General features: G+C 39.6%; 1 protein-coding gene across 1 annotated transcript in view; it reads left to right on the top strand.

The window, feature by feature from the left end:
- Positions 1-201: 201 nt before the first annotated feature.
- ACTR3 (actin related protein 3) overlaps positions 202-23,525 on the top strand; it is a 51,244-nt gene continuing 27,920 nt past the window's right edge. The window contains exons 1-2 of the mRNA XM_054043306.1: positions 202-398; positions 22,718-22,773. Of these exons, the coding sequence (XP_053899281.1) occupies positions 355-398; positions 22,718-22,773 (100 nt within the window). The 5' untranslated portion in view covers positions 202-354. The remainder of the gene's footprint in view (positions 399-22,717; positions 22,774-23,525) is intronic.

Below are 23,525 nucleotides of genomic sequence, written 5' to 3' on the forward strand. Positions count from 1 at the left end.
AGGACCTTGAAGAATCAGATGGTGAAACCAAGGCTCTTTAAAGAAAAATAAGTGGGCGGAGAGGCGCCCGCCCGCTTTACTTCACACCCGCTGGTAGGGACGAGGACGAGAAATTGGACGTCACTGAATGGTTCGGTTGTTGCGCCCGCCCACCTCGCCGTGCTGCGTTGGGAGGGACGAGGGAGTCGGCCATCTTGGGTTCGCCCGGGCTGTGAGCTACGAGCGAGCGGGGGAGGGACTGGCTGGGTTGCGGAAGTGGCCGCGTTCGCTCCCCCGTAGTGGAGAGAGAGAGGCGAGAAGGAGAGTCCAGGGGCCCCCACCTTTCCCCGGCCAGCACCATCTCTAGCGAGGAGGATGGCAGGGCGGCTACCGGCTTGCGTGGTGGACTGCGGCACGGGGTGAGCGCGGGGGCGGCGAGCCGGCGATGAATGGGCAGCAGGGAGGCTGCTGACAGTTTGGTACCAGGCACCGGGGACTGGGGGTGGGGGGGGCTCTCCCGTGTGGGTGCCTCAGGCCGGTGGGGGGGTGGGGTATCTCCTCCAGCCCCGGTGGGGAGGCTGCAGGGACGTGTCTTGCCCCACAATAGCCCCCCTGGGGCGGTGGTGTCAGCGGGGAGAGGAGGCTGGAAAGCGGGGGAAGGGGTTGAAGTGAGCACCCCTCCCCCCCCGTTTCTCCCCCCATCCCCTTCCAGCGCAGCTCCTTCCCTCCTCCGCATACGGCTTTGTGGGGGTGGGCTCCCCCCCAAGAGCACCCTCTCCCCCACATCTGGGTGGGCGCGGGCTCCCACCCTGACTTCAGCACCCACCCCCCGACTCCCTGGGGGAGTGGGCCTCTCCCCAAGTAGCACCGTCCCCCGCCCCCAGTTCATTTTTGGCTGACTGTGCAGGGTCACACCCTAAGGGTGACTCAGGGGCAGGGTCACACCCTAAGGTGAGCATTCTTCCCTCGTCCTCTCGGGGTTTTTTTGGAGGGTCTCCTCTCCACCCTAATTTCATTCATTCCCTTTGCTGCTCTAGAAATCTTCCTGGCTCGGTCATTCAGGAAGCAGTGTTCCCCACCCTTGCCTGAGAATCTCCAAGACCAATCTTGCTGCCTGTGTCTTGCAGGAAGCAGGCTCCTGTTCAGGGGCTGCTGAGGTTAGGGTGGACCCTACTCATAATCCAGCTAGGATAGCAAAATGATAAAAATATTATTTATATTGTTCAGTCACTTAATTGTGTGCATTAAATATTCTGAGCTCATGGGTTATTGCTAAATACCATGGTTTTTTTAAATATATGGATCAAATCATTTATTCAGTATTACTTCTCTATAGGGGAAACCCTTCCCCCTCTTCTAGTGAGCAAGCGCAGCGGAACTTCCTTAGTTTTGTCAAAGCCTCTTCCTGCTTTCAGGCTTTTATACCTTATAAGGCAGTTTTCAGTGTCAAACCTGAACCAAATCCTTTTTAGAAACTATTTTGTATTTAGCAACTAGCCGATGACGAGTAGTGAGAAAGTACCAGTGATAGTTAATGCAAATAGATGAAAGGGACAGAGGTTCAGAATTCCTTTCAGTTATTGCCTGTGTTTGCTGCTCTTAGTCTTCCTACTGTGTGCAGAGACCCTGTAGGTAACAGTAGGAAGTAAAGACTGAGTTTGAACTTGGAAGGATTACACTGTATCCTTCATGGTAGTGTACTGAGGAAATGCAGGATTTTTTTTCCTCCTGTGAGTTACTGATTAGTGTGTGATTTTTACAGATGGAATGATTTATTTTTAAACATTCCAGAGGGCTTTATTGTAGAATCTATCCAGATTTTTTTGCTGTGGTTCTAGCTCCTCCCTCTTTTCTACGGAAAGTGAATGTGTTAAGTGACTGTGCTAGCTAAGGTTTCAAATAAGCTGCTCTTATTTGTTTCACTTCCCATCCATTTTTTTTATGTTTATAGAAAGTTTTGTTTTAAACTAAAATTGAATTTTTCATAATCTATTTGGCATATTGCAAACTCAGTAGATGCATATTTAACTTTTGGGGGGACTTAATCTTTCAGAATTGTGAAAATTGGTTTACCAGTAGTAATGTGAACCCATCATCCTCTTTAAATTTAAAAGTGCCAATTTGGACTAACAGAGCATCAATAAACGTTCATTTTTATAAACTGCACACGTGTATATGTATATAATAGTGGTGCAGTAATGATAACTTAGGTAAGGTTGCATTTAGAGTTACAGCAGGAATAATGACCTTGAATTTATATGACGTCTGAATGTACTCTTTCCTTTTGTATTATCACATTTTTTGTATTAGATAGTGAGTGCTTTGTCATATTCATTATTTTTGATCATGAAGTATTTCAGTAAAGCATCTACTACAAGTGAGTACATGGCCCCTGCCCTGAAGAGTTTACGAGTCCAGAAACTGTAAAGAGAATTACTTATACTTGCAATGAATTTCCTTTGTTTACAGTGGGTCTTTGTACAGGAGTAAAGGATCCCTTTTTATTATTGGGGCCTACATTCAAATAGGGGAGTAAGAGAATATATAGAACAAGAATTACAGTAATGTGGTTACTCAGCAAAGACATGTACAGGTTTTGAGGGTTCTGTTTCTTTCTTTTTTTTTTTTTTTTTTGATGCTTTGGTGTTTGTAGGCCCCACTAAAATGTTCTTTAAAGAGTCGTGTACTAACATTCTAATTCTAGGACTTTTCCCACCAGTTTTCATTTATACCCACTAAACCAGTGGATTTCAACTTTTCCAGACTACTATATCCCTTTCAGGAGTGTGATTTGTCTTGCGTGCCCCAAGTTTCACCTCACTTAAAAACTACATGCCTACAAAATCAGACATAAAAATACCACAGTGTCTCAGCACAGTATTACTGAAAACTTGCTTACTTTCTGATTTTTACCGTATAACTATAAAATAAATCATTTGAAATATAAATAGTTTACTGACATTTCAGTGCATAGTATATAGAGCAGTATAAACAAGTCATTGTCTGTATGGGATTTTAGTTTGTACTGACTTCGCTAGTGCTTTTTATGGAGCCTGTTGTAAAACTAGACAAATATCTAAATGAGTTAATGTACTCCCTGGAAGACCTCTGCATACCCCCATGGGTACTTGTACCCTGGTTGAGAACTACTGCACTAAACTATCATCATCATTATTTAGAATAACTTAGTTAATTATAGTATCTTTTTAAATAGTTGATTACAATGAGACTTTCTTTATAACCCCAATTTTCATATGCTTTGATATTAAAAATTCTCCTTTTGGGGCTAAATTTTCCATGTTTAGAAGTGATCTTTTGTGTGGGGAACCATGAGCAAAATCTCTTGAGCCACTCATTAATGGAAAAGGGAAAAATACCATTTTAGGATTTCAAGGGCTTTTTTGCTTGCCAGTAATTCTGATGGGGGCAGGGGATGCCCTCTATGCTTCACGTGTGAATAGGCTCTTTGCTAGATTTGGAGGTGGAGTTGAAAATTTTAAAATTAAAAAGTTATAAGATTGAAAATAACTTTTGAGCATGCACAGTTAGTAGCTGCATGGACTTGTAGAAGAGCCTAGTGAATCCTAGCCCACTTTGTGACATTAAAATGTACATCTGGAGGAGCTCTTGACACAACTTACAAAAATGTCTCATTGAAATACACATCACAGTGCATCAAAAATAATTATTTATATTTCTATCTGTTGCTGCTGCCATCTCAGTTGCTTTTTCAGATCTGCTACTGTCATTTAAACCACATGTTGAAGAAAAGTAATTGGAGAATCAAACTAATTCTAAAAAGAAGGCCAGATCACTTTTATATTGTCCATTGACCAGACGGGAAGCTTGCACAAAGATCAAGGGAGAATATGGCCCTGATAGTAGTAACTCAACATTTATTTGAGAAATATTAATGCAACGAGGGAAAAACTATGCAGGGTACTTCTCAGCTTCTTTTGTTTTTTTGGCCATTTGCTCATGCTAGTACCTGAGTTGCCCACATCACACAGGTAATGTGGTAAATGTGCAGATGAAATGCATATTTGGGTGCCAAAATTAGTTGAAAATTTGGCTTTTAGGAACACAGAACCAGTGGTCTGTCTAGTGCAATATTATGTGGGCAGTAGCCGGATGATTTAGAAGAAGATGCAAGAAACCCAGCAATTGGCAGTTATGGACCTCTAACTCATGGGCCTATTTACAGCAGCTCATCAATGCATTGAGATGGATGGGGTAGTGGCGTGCTGTCAGTTCAGAAAGACAGTGCTACCTCAGTTCCAAACATTATCTGAATGCAAGTTTTCTTTTCAGAACCATAAGGGCTAGAAACTAACTTCTTAACAAAATGAAAGCTTGAGAATCTAATCTGTCATGCGGGCTGGATAAATAGTTAGGTGGGACTGTGGGTCACCTGTTTGACACCACTGACTTAGTGTATGAGCAGTTTCCTTTTTATCAAAAGTAAAGTAAAGAAAAGGGGGAAAAAAATAAAATGTAAAATTACCAGAATATACGAATGCCATGCTAAGGCTACTTACGTAATCAAAAAAGGTCTGGGAATGCAGAAGTTATCCTTGGACAAGCTACCTTTTAAAAACATTCCTAGTCTGAAAGTAGGCCTTGGCATGTAGCTGGTTCAGGAATCTTTATGTAAGCTACCAGGTGAAGCAAGTACTACTAGAATTTTAGGTGATACACATCTTGCCTAGATTTATTGTGTGTGGTTTTTTTAGAAATAATTCAATAAGTCAAAGAAGATGATATCTCTAAATTGAAAATGTTGTTGAACAAATTTCTATTTTTCTCTCTCATCTGAACATAGGTTCTCCATTTTGTTTGATTCTAAACTAGTGTTCAGGTGTGGGAAGAGTCTTATTCTGATGCCTTTCTTGTGAGGCTCCTTTTTCCCCACTTGTGGTCATTGCATGGTCATAGAACTTTACAGCTGTGTAATGTGGACTAACTTAGAATGTGAGGAGTGAGACACAGTGCATGCTGTCACTGGACTGATTCGAGTTTTAATTCTTTGGATAATGCAATATCTCTTGATTTTTTTTCCTGACAATGTTGCATACTTATTAGTATGGGGTTTTTTTGTCATAAATTGCCTTAGATTTATCTCCATGTTATTCAGCATCTGCAAGAGATTTCAGAAATCACTGCTCTTGTATATTTGTCAGATTTGAGCCTATGTGGTTTAAAAAAAATCTTAAATGAGACTAGCTTTTATTAAGACAAGGTTTAATGGCATGTTTTTGTCTACAGTTCAGTAGGATACTTTTTCAGAAGACAACTGCTTCTAATTTAAACATTGTCCTGAAGTAGAAACATGTTGCAACATAGCTATGTAAACTGGTATTTTAATGCAAGTCTGCTCTTGACAGACAAATGCCACTTGTTTACCTCCTTAAATTAATATGTTAAGCGGTTAAACTAGTACAAGTGTATATGATGCTCTGGACACTTTTATTCACTATGCAGAATGTCTGCATCATGTCTATATGGAAGAAATGCAGCTAAACAACTGTATATTTTAGATACTTCCCCAAAAGATTGGGGAAAATGTTTAGCAAGTCATGATTGATGTGGGAAAAGTTTCTTAATTTCCCTTTGTGTACTGTCATGAAAGCAGAAGTCAGTGGGGGTGGTCTTGTGTGTTGGGGGGCCAATAGCAGGGTTTTCTTCAAGTAGAAGACTTGACTTTGGAATTTGCTGATTCTATCAGCCCAGCAGACTCCTAGCTAGTTGACTTCAGAGCTTAATAGATGATAAATCTTTTCTCTCAGGCTTCTTCTGATGGATGTTTGAAAGCTATTGGCCTATTCTAAGGGGTGGGCTTGATTTGTTGACTTTGTGTAGTGGTATGTTTGTGTTTTTTTTTCTTAATGAAGGAAATTTTATACCTACCTGTATACTAGAATTTTGGAAGAGATTTTAGGACATTTTGTTTTACCCTTTAGTTGGACACACTTTCACATGTATTAGCTATAATATAAAGTGCAGTTTAATGTTTTTCTTTAGGGTAAGTAGATTGTGGATGAATTTGAAAGTAATGACCAATTAGCAATGCAGCATATGTCCAGCTCTGTCTTGTGTGTTGAAATACAGAGGCATACTGTTAGGACACTCAGAAATGAATGTGCAGGTCCCAGAGGATGTGGTAGGAGAGAGGCAGCATTCTGCCAATGCCAACAGAAATTACATTTGCAATACAAACATAACATTCAAAGCCATGTACCATTTCCTATTTTTGAGAACTGCATTCAAATAAAATATACTTTTTTGGGGGGGGGGGGCATTTTTAAAATTACTTAAAATAAGTTTCACAAGTAGAAAGCAAATAGATTCAGAAATACAAGTTATCAGGGAGGTATGGTAATATATAAGTGCTTGTATTAATGCTTGTATTCGGCTTTGTTAATCTGCTATGGTATAACATTTACAGATATAATCTTCTTTATATAGCGTACACGTCATAGATGGCTAAATCAGTGATTCTCAAACTTCTGTACTGGTGACCCCTTTCACACAGCAAGCCTCTGAGTGCGACCTCCCCCCTTATAAATTAAAAATACTTTTTTATATATTTAACACCATTATAAATGCTGAAGGCAAAGTGGAGTTGGGGGGGGGGAGGCTGACAGCTTGTGACTCCCCCGCAACGTAATAACCTCACGACCCCCTTGAGGGGTCCCAACCCCCAGTTTGAGAACCCCTGGGCTAAACTATAAATTGAGGAGATTCTGAGTAAGTTCCCATTTTGAGCAATGGTATATTTTTAAATGGCATGGTATCGTCAGATCTAACTTTTAAATATAAAGGTACAATTTCTAAAGAGTCAAGTCACTAGTACAGTTATTTTATAAACCTTGAATACCTGTGAATTTAACTTAATAGCAAATTATATTTTGGTACCCAAGCCAGTTTGAACAGTTAGAGGAGACACCTTTCTCTATGCTTTCTAGTAGCTGCCATAGTGCTGATGGCTGGTTGATGTGATCTTAAGGTAGGTGCTGAAATGACGTAGCATGGAAAACTTGATTTTAATTGGGCTTTCATTTGTATATCTTTATCCAAAATCTGAGTAAAAACTAACTGATACAGCAGTTGTGATCCTTTCATTGTTTGTGTGGTTTCTTCTTCTTCTGGACACACATTAAAATCTGTATTAGCAGCCATCACAACAGCAATATAACATAACATTCTTCTCAAATGGAACAACATTAGAAACTGTAAGCACATGGCTTCCTCCAATATTTCTACTGAACTTCTTTAAGCTCCAGAGAATTAAAACGCCACATCTAGTTTGCTTTATCAAAATTGGCAGTTTTGTTGCATATCTTAATATTTGAAATATAAAATTAAGGAAATAACTAATTTTACCCAAACAGGATAAAAATGATTATTTTCCCCAAAAGCATATCCTGATTGTCAGAGACACCCAAAGAATTGGATAGGTACAGTTTGTATGCACACAAATATCTGCTTCAAAAAAATAGGTATCTTAATATGGAGCTCATCTCTTCTGCTGCTAGAAACTACTTTTCCAACTCCAAAGCCTCCTGGTTGCTTCAGGAGGAACAGGTCTCTCTTCTAGCCTCCATTTTTGTGTTGTCATCACCCATGAATAACTCCAGTGTGTGGCTCCTGCTGCTCTGGTTTCTGTGCTGCATCATGAAATTGACATGATTCTTGAAATTTTTTTTTGCAACCTAGAAGGTTCTGAATGTCAGTAGTGAAACTGACCAGAATGTTGTTAATGTCACTCTGCTGCTGCTTGACAAAGCCATAAGTAGTACCACACATAAAACCTGTCTGTGCTGACTCAAAGATAAGTCTGATTGTTTTTTCCCACTAGGAAACTTGTTTTACCAACCATAACAGCCTGACATATTTGACAGGTTTCATAGTAGCAGCCGTGTTAGTCTGTATCTGCAAAAAGAACAGGAGTACTTGTGGCACCTTAGAGACTAACAAATTTATTAGAGCATAAATTTGCTAGTCTCTAAGGTGCCACAAGTATTCCTGTTCTTTTGACATATTTGATATGTTTTAATTTACTGAAAACTTAAGTATAGTAGACACTGATTAGCATTACTTTCCCCAAGAAAAACTTCCCTCTGGCCACTGGATTCCCAAAGTATTGTATTTATAGAATATCAAGGTTGGAAGGGACCTCAGGAGATCATCTAGTCCAACCCCCTGCACAAAGCAGGACCAATCCCCAGACAGATTTTTGCCCCCGATCCCTAAATGACCCCTTCAAGGATTGAACTCACAACCCTGTTTAGCAGGCCAGTGCTCAAATAACTAAGCTATCCCTCCCAAATATTCCACCCACCTGTGGTATTCTGGTAAGTTTTTAGACATGTGTAGTGCTGCTAAATATGGTATATTCAACAAGAAGAAAAGGTCAAACAATGAATCACCATGACAATGAGGATTCCAACAGCATAGACTGGGGGTGGCCAAACTTATTGACTGTCTGAACCACATATGACAATCTTCAGAAGTTTGAGAGCTGGGGTGCGCCTACCAGGGCTCCAGTGTAATAGCTGAAGCCCTGAGACACCCCCTCCACACTGGGCAGAAGCCCCTAGCCCCAACACCCTGGTGCAAGGCAGAAGCCCCAAGCTCTTCTCTCCCCCCCCCCCCCCCCAGTCTGGTAGGCCGAGAATGCAGGGGGGCCCTCTGTGAGCTGCACTTCAACTATAAAAGAGCCACATGCAGTTTGTGAGCCATGGTTTGGCGACCCTTGGCATAGACTGTGTTAGAGATCACTCCTTGTTTTGTCTTTTGGGAGAGTGTTATACCACCAACACCAGTGTCAAATGAGAAAAAACATTGGTACCCTAATTTTGTCCAGAAACTGTTCAGATTCTGTGGGCTGGATTTGTATTTGTTTGGAATTCATAGTGCCATAATGCATACTCCACAGACTCCAGTCTCAAAACTCCCACCCTCTTCTGATATCTTAGAGCCCCACAATTGTGGTCAAGACATTGTTCAATATCTGAATTTATTATAAAAAGGTTGGTCCTGGATGGGTTTATCATGCTGTTGTGGATGCCAAGCAGCTTAAGTAGTAACTATTCATAAGCTAGCTACCAAAGGAGGACTATCAAACATAACTTGGAAGCAATAGACTCATTAGCTGTGATTACACTAGGAAAACTTGACCCAAAACTCCCACAGGTTCTGCTGAATGTTTAAACTGGGAGCTGCAGTATAGACAAGGTTCTGGTGGCCTGTGCCATTTTTTTTTTAAAAATTGCCATTTTAATTGAAACTGTGATAAGATGGATTTGGTCACAAGAGATTTGCTTTCACTGCTGCTTCTAATGGTTTTAACAGTGGTTCAGTTGGTTCCCCTGGTTCAACCGGTAGTGGTAGAATGAATGGGAATATTTTGGTGAACTTCCCCATATAGCAAATTCCTTAGAGTAGTTAAGAAGTTTCTGAATTTTGGATTTGTTTTGTGTTAAGAACCTATTTCATTTTTTTACGGGTTTACTCAGATTCAGGAAAGAGAGACACAGATAACTGTAGAATTTGGATAAATCATAGTTCTGTTTATTAAATACAAGAAAAACAATAATACTTTGAAATGTAAATCAGCGTTTTAGAAGTTTTTCTCTTTCTTTTCCAAGATACTTAGACAATTATTGTCAAAATAAATGGTAGCTTCCTTTCTCTTTACACAGCTGTAACTCTCTGGTTTCACTTTACATTTTATCATGATCTTATTTAATATTAATGGCTTAAGGTGGGTAAGTATGTATTGTCACAGTGAAAATATTCACAGAAGTGAATTTACAGTAGTCTCTCTTTAGGGGAAGAATGTTTGTTTTTTAAATTCCTACATCCGTTGACTAGCCTCGGTTCAACAACATCCTCTCAAATATCCAGTGTTGCAGTAGTTGCCTGGTCCAGTTGTCTGGTTTGCGCATCCCCTGTGTCTAGAAACACTTTTAGACTCCCATCTCTGTTTTTCTAGTCTGCATCCTCAGAGTATTTTGTCTGGGATAATTTGAAATTGTGTGCATCTCCTTCAATCACAATGTTAAGTTTCCTTTTTTGACTAGTAGTAGTTCAGTCCTGTTAATTTAAAGTTATTTAAAACCCAATATTTATGATTGAAGTAGTTGCGAACAAAAAAAAAAATCAAAATTCCTAAGATAAAGACCAGTCCCATACTAGCTAATAATTAGAACTTCCCTAGTACAGAAGTTTGGGGCACTGGATTGAAGAAACAGTGCTCACTGAAAGTTTTCTTGTCAGCAAATTGTGAATTTTAGTTTGCTGATCTCAGTTCTTGCCTAGATTTGTCATCCCATGTCTGATTCTTAAGAGCATTTGAGAAGATATATTAGAGCTGCGCATAGAAGAAATTAATTAGCCTTGCTTCCCTTGTCGTTTCCCAGTAATTCAAGTATTGAAGGGATTCCAGAGGCTTCACTGCTTCCTGACCAACTTTTATCTGTCCAGCTGTAGCACAAAATCTGTTCTATAGGAGAGGATTTTCAATTTCTTTTCCTTTTTCTCCAGGAGAAATGAAAAATACACTCTTCTTGGGCTCCCCATATCCTCCATATTGATTCAAATACAGCAACAACATAAAAGACTGAAATTAGTCCTCAACAGTCCCACAGCTTTGTCCACACTTCTTGCGGTCACTTCAACATACATATGTAAAGACTAAATATGTTCCCATTTTTATCAGTGATGCGCCGAAGTAGTTTTTGTGATGCTTTAAAAACAGCTGATCCCTGTCCACATCGTGCTTGCACTGTTGTAAATGTCCTCCTTAACTGTGGAAAGAAATCTGATACTGCTTTGAGTGCAGTATGAAAACCCTAATTAGAATACCACCAGGCACAACTAATGAAAAATTAGTACAAAATTTTCTAGTGTAGATAAGACATTACTGGACTGCAGATTTTCCAAAGTCTCCTTGCTGGAAAGGACCAGTTGTGGGCCATTTTTTTTGCATGACTTAATCCATCAAATCTTGTTGGTCATTGAACATCTTTGTAAACATTGAAACAAATGAAATGGTACATTAGCATATGTATTTTGTGCTGTTTAGTGTTGTAAAAGTTGCTACTGAGAATGTGCTTGAAAGGAAGTAAAAAGAAGCCGCATTAATCTGTGTGGACTAGATGTAATTTATTTGAGCATAATTGTTTCAGTTGTCAAATGAATGTTGAAGGCTCTTGTGTCATCCAGGGTGTGGTTATTCTGCCGTTTAATGATGAAAGATTGTAGAAATGTGTAGTAGATTTTATTCACTGATAAATTTTGCACCACATACTTTTTGCACATTGTTAATATTTTGCATATTTGCTATGTAGAGTAATAAGGGAGTTAGTCTATAAATTTCCAGTTGGCTTGAATGTCCTTACTAATTTTATCTATTTTATGTTGTGTACCCAGTCGTTAAGGACATCTACGTAATCACTCTTGTCTTAACATTTTGTACCTACCATCATTCTATGTAACACTTAAGTTTTCATTAACTAAAAGATTACAGGGGGAAAAAAATTCTCTCCATTTTGTTTTGTGTATTTGACAGCACTGTGTGAATAGTCAGTTTCGTTATTTCCTCTGCTAAAGGTAATTGTTTGTGTGGGTGTGTCAAACAGCAGCAAGGGAAACATACATAAATAAAGTACAATTTGGAAGAGGCATTCAGGTAGAGTAGTACTTTAAATTACTTTCACCTCATTTTTAAAAATTAATTATCTGTAGATAAAAATATAATTTTTTTAAAATTCTAGATATTATGGAAGAAGTGAGTTTTGAAAAGGGATTTTAAATAGTGGGGGTAATGGTCTGCAGAATGTAATATTGACTCAAGACCTACAATTTATAAAATAAAATAAATAAAACAAAACAAAAAAACCCAAAACCTGTAATGAGAAAGCAGCAATCCAAATGAACTATGAAATATCTGAGTACTGCAGCATCACAAAAGGTGTTACCCACAGTTACATCCTACTCCACAGCTATTTAAAAAATATAAATAAATAAAATAAGAGGGAAAGTTTAGAAGACAGCCATCAGGGCATATCAGTCAATGGCATATACATCAACAACATAAGATATGCCAGTGACCTAGTTTACCCATCTCTTTCACAACGGAAGAACTTGAGAACATGCTTATTACTGTGAACAGTGCCAGCAAGAAAAAAGGAATGATGATCAACATTAGAAAGACAAAATGTATGCTAAGTAAACAATAACACACATGGTAGGCAACACCAATACCTCAATGCTCAAGTTAGGAACATAACATAAAAATGGCTCTACTGGGTCAGACCAATGGTAAATCTAGCACAGTATCTTTTCTTCTGATTGTGTCTGGTGCCAGATGCTTCTGAAGGAATAAACAGAACAGAGCAATTATGAAGTGATCCATCCTGTCACCCAGTCCCAGTTTCTGGCAGTCACAGGCTTAGGGACACCCAGAGTATGAGAGTGCATCCCTGACCATCTTGGCTAAAAGCTATTGATGGACCTGTCCTCCATGAAGTTATCTAATGCTTTTTTGAATGCAGTTATACTTCTGGCCATCACATCATTGCCTGGCAACAAATTCCACGGGTTGACTGTACGTAGAAGTACTTCCTCATGTCTGTTTTAAACCTGCTGCCTAATCACTTCATTGGGTGATCGCTGGTTTTTGGGAATAAATAAAACGTCCTTACTTGCTTTCTTCATGCTATTCATGATTTTATAGACCTCTCTCGTACCCCCCCCCCCAGTTGTCTCTTGTCTAAGATGAACAGTCCCATTCTTCTTAATATCTCGAATGGAAGCTGTTCCATACCCCAATCAGTTTTGTTGCCTTTCTCTGTACCTTTTCCAATTCGAGTATACCTTTTTTTTTGAGATGGAGCGACCAGAACTGTGTACACACACACCCCTACCTTGAATACTATTATGCCTTTATATAGTGGCATTATGATATTATCCCTTTACTAATGGTTTCTAACATTGTTAGTGCTTTTTTTTTTTTTCCTGCTGTTGCTGCACATTGAGTAAATGTTTTCAGAGGACTCCAAGATTATTCTTGAGTGGTAACAACTAACTAGATCGCATCATTTAGTATGTATAGTTGGGATTATGTTTTCAAGCCTGTGATTCTTTGCATTTATTAACATGGAATTTCATCTGTAATTTTGTTGCCCAGTCACCCAGTTTTGTGAGACCTTTTGTAATCGTCGCAGTCAACTTTGGACTTAACTATTTTAAGTAATTTTGTATCATGTGCAAACTTTGCCACCTCACTGTTTACCCCTTTTTCTAGATTGTTTATGACTACGTTGAACAGTACTGGTCCAAATACAGAACCTTGGGGGATCCCGCCTAATTACCTCTCTCCACAGTGAAAACTGACTGTTTATTCCTAGCCTTCATTTCCTGTCTTTTAATCAGTTACTGATCCATAAGAAGACCTTCCCTCTTAAGCAAAGTAAGCAGTCACAGGATAAGAGCCTTTAGTGAGGGGCCTTGTCAGAGACTTTCTGAAAGTCCAAGTACATGGTATTAACTGGAACACTCTTGTCCACACATTTGTTGACATCCTCAAAGAATTTTAATAGATTGGTTAAGCATGATTTTCCTTTACAAAAGCCATGTTGACTCTTCCCCAATGTATTGTTTCATGTGTGTGTCTGATAATTGTTTCAATCAGTTTGCCTGGTACTGAAGATAGGGTTTTTGGCCTGCAATTGGATTGTCTCTAGTGCCTTTTTAAAAATTCAGGGTCATATTAGGTATCTGGTACAGAGACTGATTTAAGTCATAGGTTATATACCAGAGTTAGTACTTCTGTAATTTCAAATGAGAGTTCCTTCAGAACTCTTGGGTGAATACCATCTGATCCCAGTGACTTATTACTGTTAAATGTTAGTTTGTTTCAAAACCATCTCTGTTGACATCTCAATCCAGAACAGTTCCTCAGATTTGTTATCTAAAAAGAATGGCTCAAATGTGGGAATCTCCCTTACATCCTGTCCAGTGAAGACCAATGCTAAGAATTCATTTAGCTTGTCTGCAATGGCCTTGTCTTCCTTGAGTGCTCCTTTAGCACCACTATCATCCAGTAGCCCCACTGATGGTTTGGCAGGCTTCGTGCTTCTGATATACTTAAGACATTAACTGCAGATTTTTTTTTTTTTTTGCTAGTTGCTCTTCAGATTCTTTTTTGGCCTGCCTAATGACTTTTTTGCACCTTTCTATTTTCCTCAGTAGGATATGACTTCTAAAGGATGCTTTTAGCCTCTAACTGCCTCTTTTACTGTGCTGTTTAGCCATGGTGGCATATTTTTGGTCCTGTTACTCTTTTGGGGTATACATTTAGTTTGAGCCTCTATTATATGGTAGTTTTCAAATCATTTCCATGCAGTGTGAAGGCATTTCACTCTTGTGATAGTTAAATGGAAGTTAAAAGGAACGAACTTCATCTTTTTTTTTTTTTTTTTGTAGTTCCCCTTTTTGAAGTTAAATGCTAGTGTGGTGGGTTTCTTTGGTATTTTCCCCACTTACAAGGATGTTAAATTTAATTATATTATGGCTGCTGTTACTGAGTGTTTCAGCTATATTCACCTCTTGGACCAGATAATGTGCTCCACTAAAGACTAAATCAAGAATTGCCTCTCCCCTTTTGAGTTCCAGGACAAGCTGCTCCAAGAAGCAGTCATTAATGGTGTCTAGAAATTCTTTGCATCCCATCCTGAGGTGACATGTACCCAGCCAATATTGGATCGTTGAAATCCTTCATTAGTATTTGCTCTTCTGTTTTTGTAGCCTCTTTAATCTCCCTGAGCATTTCATAAACACTGTCTTCATCATGGTCAGCTGGTTGGTAGTATATTCCTACTACCTATAGCCTTATTCGAACATGGAATTTTTATCCATTGAGATTCTCTGATACAGTTTAAGATTTATACTGTATTTGACTTTCTGCTTTCTTTCACATATATGCCACCAGCATGAGCTACTTTGTCATTCCTATATATTTTGATCCTCTGGTATTATCATGTCCCGTTGATTATCAACATCATCATCATCATTCCATCAAGTCTCTGTGATGCCTGTTATATCAATATCCTCATTTAATACCACACACTCAAGTTCACAAGCACTTATAAAATTTGTCAATATTTACTTGTCTGCTTTCATATGATGTAATTGAATGGCACTCTTTTTCATTTTACTGTTTCTCTTCAGTTCCTACTTTGTTGTGGAACAAGTGAATAGTTTCCCCTACTTGGGGAGTCTAATAACATCAGACAGAAGATGCGATTAAAAAAAAGGCATTCAGTAACATACAAAGACTTCTGTGTAGTCAAAAGTTAAAACTGCATATCCACACTAGATTGCTGATGTGCTACATATGGTCACCCCTGTTGCACGGATGTGGAAGCTGGGCTCTTAAAAAGGACACAGACAAAACTCGGTGGTTTTGAGTTGTGGTGTTACAGAAGAACATTAAAAATTAGCTAGATCACCAAAATGACGAATGATGAGGTGATAAGGATGAATTTAAAAAGAGCACAGTTATTAGAGACCCTGTGTAAAAGAATAATATCTTTTTGGATGTATTGCTTGCTTATCACAGAGTGACTCAATTTCTATACTCATACTATCAGACAAGATTGCAGGCAAACCAGGAAGAAAGAGAACCACCTACATTGGAGATGTTACTAGATGGATTGGTATCCAAAGAAGAGCGGAAGCTGTACAGCTGTGTCCTGACTGAGAAGAATGGAAGGTGGAAATTGACAACCTCTGTATCAGAGACATCACTTGAAGGGAAGAGAGAGACTGTTCTGCAGACCACAGTAATGAAGACAATTCATGTGTAGGAGGCAGCAAGTTACACAGTATTCTTCACTATTCAGTGTTTCATGCAATTATGAGGCATTGCTTCAGTTTTATTCTCTGTTCCTTTCCCTCCTGCGCTTAATCCAAAATATGCAGCTTTAATTTTAATGATTCACTTACTGTATCTCTATGAACAATTGGCCATGTTGTGGTGTATTCCCCCCGTTCTGATTTTTCACATTTGCTGTCTGGTCACCCTAGGGGAGGAAGAACTACACATTAAAAAAATGCACTTCTGACTCTGGAGTTGACTTTCACTTGCAACCTCACTGTTTAAGAAATGCGGACGTGGCACCTGGTCATATCTGCCACCCTGAGACCTGGCAAACTTTGGCTGTTAGGAGTTTTTCTTTTAGATGATTCTTTGGTCACAGGCTTACAGCAGTGTTGCAGAATATACAGTCTTGGCTGGCTAAGCCAGACTCTTTTTAAAAAAAAAAAAAAAAAAAAAGGCGGGGGGGGGGGGGGGAGAGGTGGCGGAGGGAGAAGAAATAAGATGGGAAGGAAAAGACCCTGGATGGGGAAAACCGGACAAGACAACGAAGACTCACTGCCCAGATGGAGTTCAGGATTTAGCTAGAGCCAGTGGAGGTTGCAATGTCTCTGGAACCCTCTTCTTGGACCAGTCTGATCAGAAGGACACAGGCATAGTGGTGTCACAGTTGATCGCAGCATCCCCTGAGATGGTGTAGGTGGCAGCCATTTTGTTGAAGCTCAATCCTTCTCCTTCTTTTGCTCAGGCAGCATTGTGGTTTTCAGCTTCTTGTTCCTGATTCCCCCAAATTCTTGTTCTTTTAAGGACTGTTTACCAGGCATGTCCTTAGCAGTCCTTGAGTTATATCCGCACGCCTTTTTGGTTTAGACTAATTCAGTCTTTTTCTGTTTTCCTATTGCACCATTTCCCACCAACATTTATCATTATATGGAATTGGAACATTTCATAAACGTATCTACTTTCTCACAGCTTGAGTTGCTAGTGAGGAGGCTTGCCAGGCCTCAGTTATCACTACCACCTGTACCTGTCTTTGGGTGGAATTTCTCAATACTCTCACTCTTCTGTTTAGTCTGTAGAAGAGAAGAACAAGGGGGATTGATAGCTGCTTTCAACTACCTGAAAGGAGGTTCCAAAGAGGATGGATCTAGACTGTTCCCAGTGGTACCAGATGACAGAGCAAGGAATAATGGTCTCAAGTTGCAGTGGGGGAGGTCTAGGTTGGATATTAGGAAAAACTTTTTCACTAGGAGGGTGGTGAAGCACTGGAATGGGTTACCTAGGGAGGTGATGGAATCTCCTTCCTTAGAGGTTTTTAAGGTCAGGCTTGACAAAGCCCTGGCTGGGATGATTTAGTTGTGGATTGGTCCGGCTTTGAGCAGGGGTTGGACTAGATGACCACCTGAGGTTCCTTCCAACCCTGATATTCTGAGTCTTCTCTCTTGAATTAAAGGGAAAGAACAGACCCAACTTGTATTATTTTCAGAAACTCAAGTGGCTCTTGGGAGGGACCCAGCCTGGTCTTGGTTTTCCTTCCAGAGTGTCTCCCCTCATCCATTCCCTCCTCTGATTGAAACTCCTTTTCTCAAAGCCTCCCTGGTTATGTCTTCACTGCAGAGTTAGGTCAGGCTTTAGCCGAACCCTGCTTCCATCCATGCAGGAAAAACCTCTAGTTGGGGCTTGAGGGAGTCTCAAGCACAGTTAAGGGCGTTGACTTGAGCTCAGTTTTTGCTTCAATCCAGGCTGGCAGCCCACCTATTTTGCAGTGAAAATGAAGAGGTAGGCTTATTAAACTCAGGTGCTGTTAGCCCTGCAATCCTAGTCTACAGTTCCACCTGAGCTGCACTTTGTCTACCTCCCTTATTCTACACTGGAAATCATCTATGCTGCCTCAGCATTTAACCCAAGATTTGACTGCTCCATTTCTGCTGTGCATCCACAGCATTTGAACAGAGATGTCATAAATAAATTCTCTCCTTGTGCTGCCTGGAAGCTGACACCAGTCACCTGCTGGTGTGATATCAGTAAGGCCTATATTTGGGGGGAATACACCTAAAAGAACATTTTTATGTTTAGTGGACAGGAAAGAAACTGAAAGGTAGAGAAGTCAGTCGGGTGTGCCATAAATCACTTGGCTTGCAGACTGAAATCCTTAATGACATTCGCATTAAAAGTTCTTGTTACCAAATGCTGTTTACTTTTATCTTTAGAATTGTCTGCATTAATGAGTAACTCCATTTGGAAGTTATGTACATGAAGTATTGTTCTCATGTCACTGCCACAGACGACAGCGCCATGCTAGATGTGAGAGAGCACCCTGCAAATGAATTTGTAGAGCAGCCAGTTTCTTGCACCACTAAGAACTATGGGATATCTCATCAGAAATCCATCCCCGCATACAGACTAGTACAGCACCATACAATGCAGTTATGTAGGTCTGGCACAGGCAGGGGTTTTGCAGTGGGGATATTTCACCCAGACTATATTAGCTTGAGTTAACTGCAGTGGAGACAACACTCCCTATTAGCGCAATAAAACACCTGCGGCTGACCTGTGTCTGCTGGTTCAGGCTTGCAGAGCTATAAAATTGCAGCATAGACATTTGGGCTCAGGCTGGAGACCAGGCTCTGAATGTTTGCATTACAATTTTTAGCCCCACAAGCTCAAGTCAGCTGTGGGTGTTATATTGCATCGTAGACCTACCCCCAGTGTGCCTGAGCCCAGTTACCATTTGCTCAATGGCTTCTGTTACATGGCCTAGGTGTGAAGTCTTCCTTTTGTCTCACTGTTTTTTTTCCACTTGGCTAGTCAGGCCAGTTGAGAGACTGTTGCTGTGCTGTTTGCTTCCTTATTTAGTAGTTAGACCCATTCAGACTTCATGGTTTGCAATTACAAGTCTTGTGACTGAGGGGACGTATTGAAATTTTGTGCTCTCCCTGACATTCCCATAATATCAGAAATCCTACACATAAAACATTTGGGGGGACAGATCAATATTTATTACTAAGCACTACCACTATGGTCATGGCATATAATAATGTTAATTGTTAATGATTTTAAGTGTTGGTTCAGTAGTTCATAGACTAAAAGGAGGATGCTGTCTTCCATTTACTTTCAATTACAGTTTGGAATTGGGTAATACTTTGGAGTGAAATCTATATTAATGGCATCAGGATTTATTTCTGATAATACCTGAGAAGATCAAATATTTGATCTCTAGTTACTCATGTTAGTATCTACACCCTGTGGCTTTGCTTAATATTTGTATATAGTATGCCAAGAACATTTTTACTCTACTTGCCTGGCCAGATTTACATAATCATAGCCAGGAGTAGTGATGGATGAATTATTATTTTGTAAATAGTAGCTCTCTACTGAATTTGGGTAATGTTAGCTGTTTTAAGTAGGCGTTAAAATTCTGATTACCTTACAGGAACAATTGTTGTATGCAGTGTTATTGTAGCCATGTTGGTCCCAGGATATTGGAGAGACAAGATGAGTGAGGTATCTTTTATTGGGCCAACTTCTCTTGGTGAAAAAAACAAGCTTGCAAGCACCCCATAGACCAGCATACACCAACTCAAAGTGGCACAAGACTCCACCAGAACAATACATGAAAAATCTACAGACAAATCTCCACTGCTACAATGATCAACCCCCCACATAACACGCCTTTCAAGATCCATGGGTCTACACGTGCCTGTTACAACATGTAGCGTTCCTCATCCAGTGCACTAAATGCCCCAATAGTAACTGGGTGAAACCAGACAATCGCTACGCTCTCGAATGAACTCTCACAGGAAAACGATAAAAGAAAAAAACATGGTATCACCTGTGCGTGAACACTTTTCACAAAGCGATCACTCTATACCTGACCCCTCATCCTCAAAGGAAATGTGCACAACACTTTCAAAAGATGACCCTGGGAGCTTGAGCTTAAGTTTAAGCTCATAATTTTGCTAGACACTAAAAATCACAGACTGAATAAAGATACTGGATTTAGGGCTTGTTACAATAATCTAACCCACTAACAACCCCCCCCCCCACTCCCACCCTCTTTCCTACCTATGATTGGCGGGTTGTTAGTTGGCCACTTCACCTTGAATGGTCCCTTGAAATATGTTAACTATTTATGGTAAACAAGTGTGTCAAATCTTATGTTTAGCAGTGACAGTTTGAGTTATGGGGGGGGGGGGGGAGGGATAGCTCAGTGGTTTGAGCATTGGCCTGCTAAACCCAGGGTTGTGAGTTCAATCCTTGAGGGGGCCACTTAGGGATCTGGGGCACAAATCACTACTTGGTCCTGCTAGTGAATGCAGGGGGCTGGACTCGATGACCTTTCGGGGTCCCTTCCAGTTCTGAGATAGGTATACCAGAAGTGCTACAGGGGTGTAGCTTCACCAATGCAGATGCGCCACTGTAGCGCTTCTGGTGAACGCAATCTAAGCTGATGGGAGAGAGCTCTCCCACTGGCTTAACTCCACCTCCCACAAGAGGCAGTTCTCCCATTGACATAGTACTGTCTGCACTGGCACTTAGGTCAGTATAACTTATGTAACTCGGGTGTGGATTATTCACACCCTAAGTGGTGAAATTTATTCCGAAGTAAATTCTAGTGTAGACAAGGTCTTCGTTTCCCAGACCTGAAGAAGACTTCTGTGTAAGCTTGGAAACTTCTCTCTCACCAACAGAAGTTGGTCCAATGAAAGATACTACCGCACTCATCTTGTCTTTCACAGGAACAATCTTAGTTTTTTTCCCTCTCTTCTAATGAAGAAAAATAAGTAGCTCAACAAGAATATTGAATAGGTAGCTGAATTTGGAGAAAATTCTCTTTGGTCAGGCTGTCATTAAGATGATCATATTATTATTTTACCTTTCTAGAAACTTGAAAACCATTGGTAAGTGTTCTGTAGTTCAGGTCATACAAGGTGATCTACCTCCCTATTATGTTTTACATTCATTTGTGTGGATTTGGTACTGTGGCATCCTAGAAGAATGTTACAGAGCAATATAACTTGATTGGAGCAATTTATAATATGCTATTGGTACAGAGTTCTGTTTGGGAAAGTTAGGGGACGAGAACTCAACTCAAAGTGCCCACCTTCCTCTCTGTAAGTCAGTCCTGACTCAGAGAGGTCCCCAAATCTAATAAGGTTTTTCAAATTTATAGAAAATACTTTAGGGTGTAATCTGTAAACAGTGATGCTATATCAGTAGTCCCTTCCGCAATCTTTCTTATATTGGGATACTTTCAGTAATGGAGAAAGGGACTCAATTACTACTGCAAATAGGATTAAGACGGGGTGTGTCGCGTACTTCATTGATTCAAACATTAGTCAGACACATCTTGGTTTACATGAGCGGCACTAGGGAACTTACTTTAGTCTTGTAAAATTCACTTTGCTTAAGGTGTCACTTTTTCAGTGAGTAAAATCTTTCCATTTTAACATCAGCATTGGATGAGTAGATCTGGTAAATTTGAAAAATAGTTATGCAAATCTAGAGGGTGCTATTGGTTATATTAAAAAGTAATCATTAAAAAATTATTCATTATGACTTTCCCCCTGTTTTTTTACTTTTCTACCTCACTTTTATCCCCTCCCCTCCGATGTCTCAATTTTTGACCACCCCATGTTAACTTACGGAATAGTATGTGGAAGTCTAGTCTAGTTTGTTAAAGGTGAATCCTCACTTTGAGAGACTACATTGGTAGTACAGCTGTTAACATGCTGTCTCAGTATTCAGGCCTGGTTTACACTTTTGAGTGCAATAGTCAGGTCAACCTAACCCCAAAGTAGATGTGAGTAGGTCAACAGAAACGTTTTTCCATAGACCTACCTACTGACTCCTGGAGAAATGGATTTACTAAATCAATGGAAAAACCCTTTCCATAGACGTAGGAAGCATCTACACTACTGTGCTGCAGCAGCACAATTGCAGCTCTGTAGATGTAGCAGCTGTAGTGTAGACATGCCCTTGGAGACCCAAGTTGAATGAATGTTTCTATTCTAACAATTAAAAAAAAAAAAAAGCCCCACTTTATTTTTATTTTCAGAAATCAGGCTGCTGTGTTCTTGCTGAATAAGCAGTATGTATTTTTAGATCTGCTGATCTCTGCTTTGAATGCAGCGTTTTTATTGAAAATACATCTTTCATCTGGCTATATTTTTCTTTCAGTTTTCAGTGTGTGTGTGTGTGTGTGTGTGTGTGTACTGGACTTTTTCCTACACCACAAAACTACTAAGCAGCATGTTGCTATCTGCAACAACCTAGTTTTTATTAGAATCTGCTGAGTTTGATACAAAAAGAGTTAAGTAGTTTTATATGCTAGGACATTTCTTGGATTTTTCAGTGTTGGATGTTGCACTTGACGAGGGTTTAGGTTTTCAAGACAGAGTATACTTTTCCAGAACTTACTGACACTGTTCCCAGAATAGAAGGTGGATTATCATGAATAATACTTAGCAGACCTTCCAAAAAACAAACAAACATTAAAATTTAAGAAATTGTAATTTCTCTCTTAATGTTCATAGGAGGGTGGGGTTTAATATTACACATTCCTTTCATGCACACAGCTATGCCTTTGTAAGTATTTCTGTTATTTTCATGAAGATGTTTTTCTCTGAAGTATACAAATAAGGTTAGGGTTGTGCTTTAAATGTTTAGAAAAATGTTCAGTTTCAGGCTTGATTTAATTGATTCAGCTCCATTGGAAGTTTGTTCCTTTATGACTACTCTTAAGAAATGTATTTAACCAATATTTCTGTGGCATTAATCATCACATAGTATCTTAGACTCAATATGGATAGGAATATTAGTAGCATAATCTGTTTGCCTTTTGTTTTGCAGGTATACAAAACTGGGATATGCTGGAAATACAGAACCACAGTTCATCATTCCTTCATGTAAGCATTTGTTTACACATGCACTAAAGTTCATGGTCTATTTATTTTTAAAATTAGAAAGATAGCCAGGAATACATGGCAGAATCACAGTGCACAGGGCTGGAAGTGGAATGTAAGCATTTGTCCCTGGGCATTAGGTAATTTTCCTGAAGATGTAGCCTCAATTTATGCAGAACGTAAGCTTCATTTAAAAAAAAAAAAAAAAAAAAAAACACCTTTGAGGTTGAAAGGCTGGTAAAGGAGGCTGGCTTTAAAGTAATGGTAGCACAGGTATGGTTCACCTTTTCTAGTAGGCTTAGTTCTTAAGTAGTAAGAGACCATGTAAATATTTCAAGTTGTAACCATATATAACTGGAGAAAACGCTCTAATTTACAACTTTTGGGTATTTTTTAATTAATTAATAATGGAGATATCCCATCTCCTAGAACTGGAAGGGACCTTGAAAGGTCATCGAGTCCAGCCCCCTGCCTTCACTAGCAGGACCAAGTACTGATTTTGCCCCAGATCCCCAAGTGGCCCCCTCAAGGATTGAACTCACAACCCTGGGTTTAGCAGGCCAATGCTCAAACCACTGAGCTATGTTTTCATATCTTCAGTTCTTTTGACCTGATGTATTTTCCCCAGACCTTTTCAGTGTTTCCATTAACAGTTTCCCAACTTAAGTTTTGCAGATGGTACTTGTAGAAACTGATTTTTTTAACTTTTTTTTTTTTCATGAAAAACTTGCATATTATTCTATCCTCTTCATGAA

The sequence above is a fragment of the Malaclemys terrapin genome, chromosome 11 (assembly GCF_027887155.1).
Source record: "Malaclemys terrapin pileata isolate rMalTer1 chromosome 11, rMalTer1.hap1, whole genome shotgun sequence".
NCBI lineage: Eukaryota > Metazoa > Chordata > Testudines > Emydidae > Malaclemys > Malaclemys terrapin.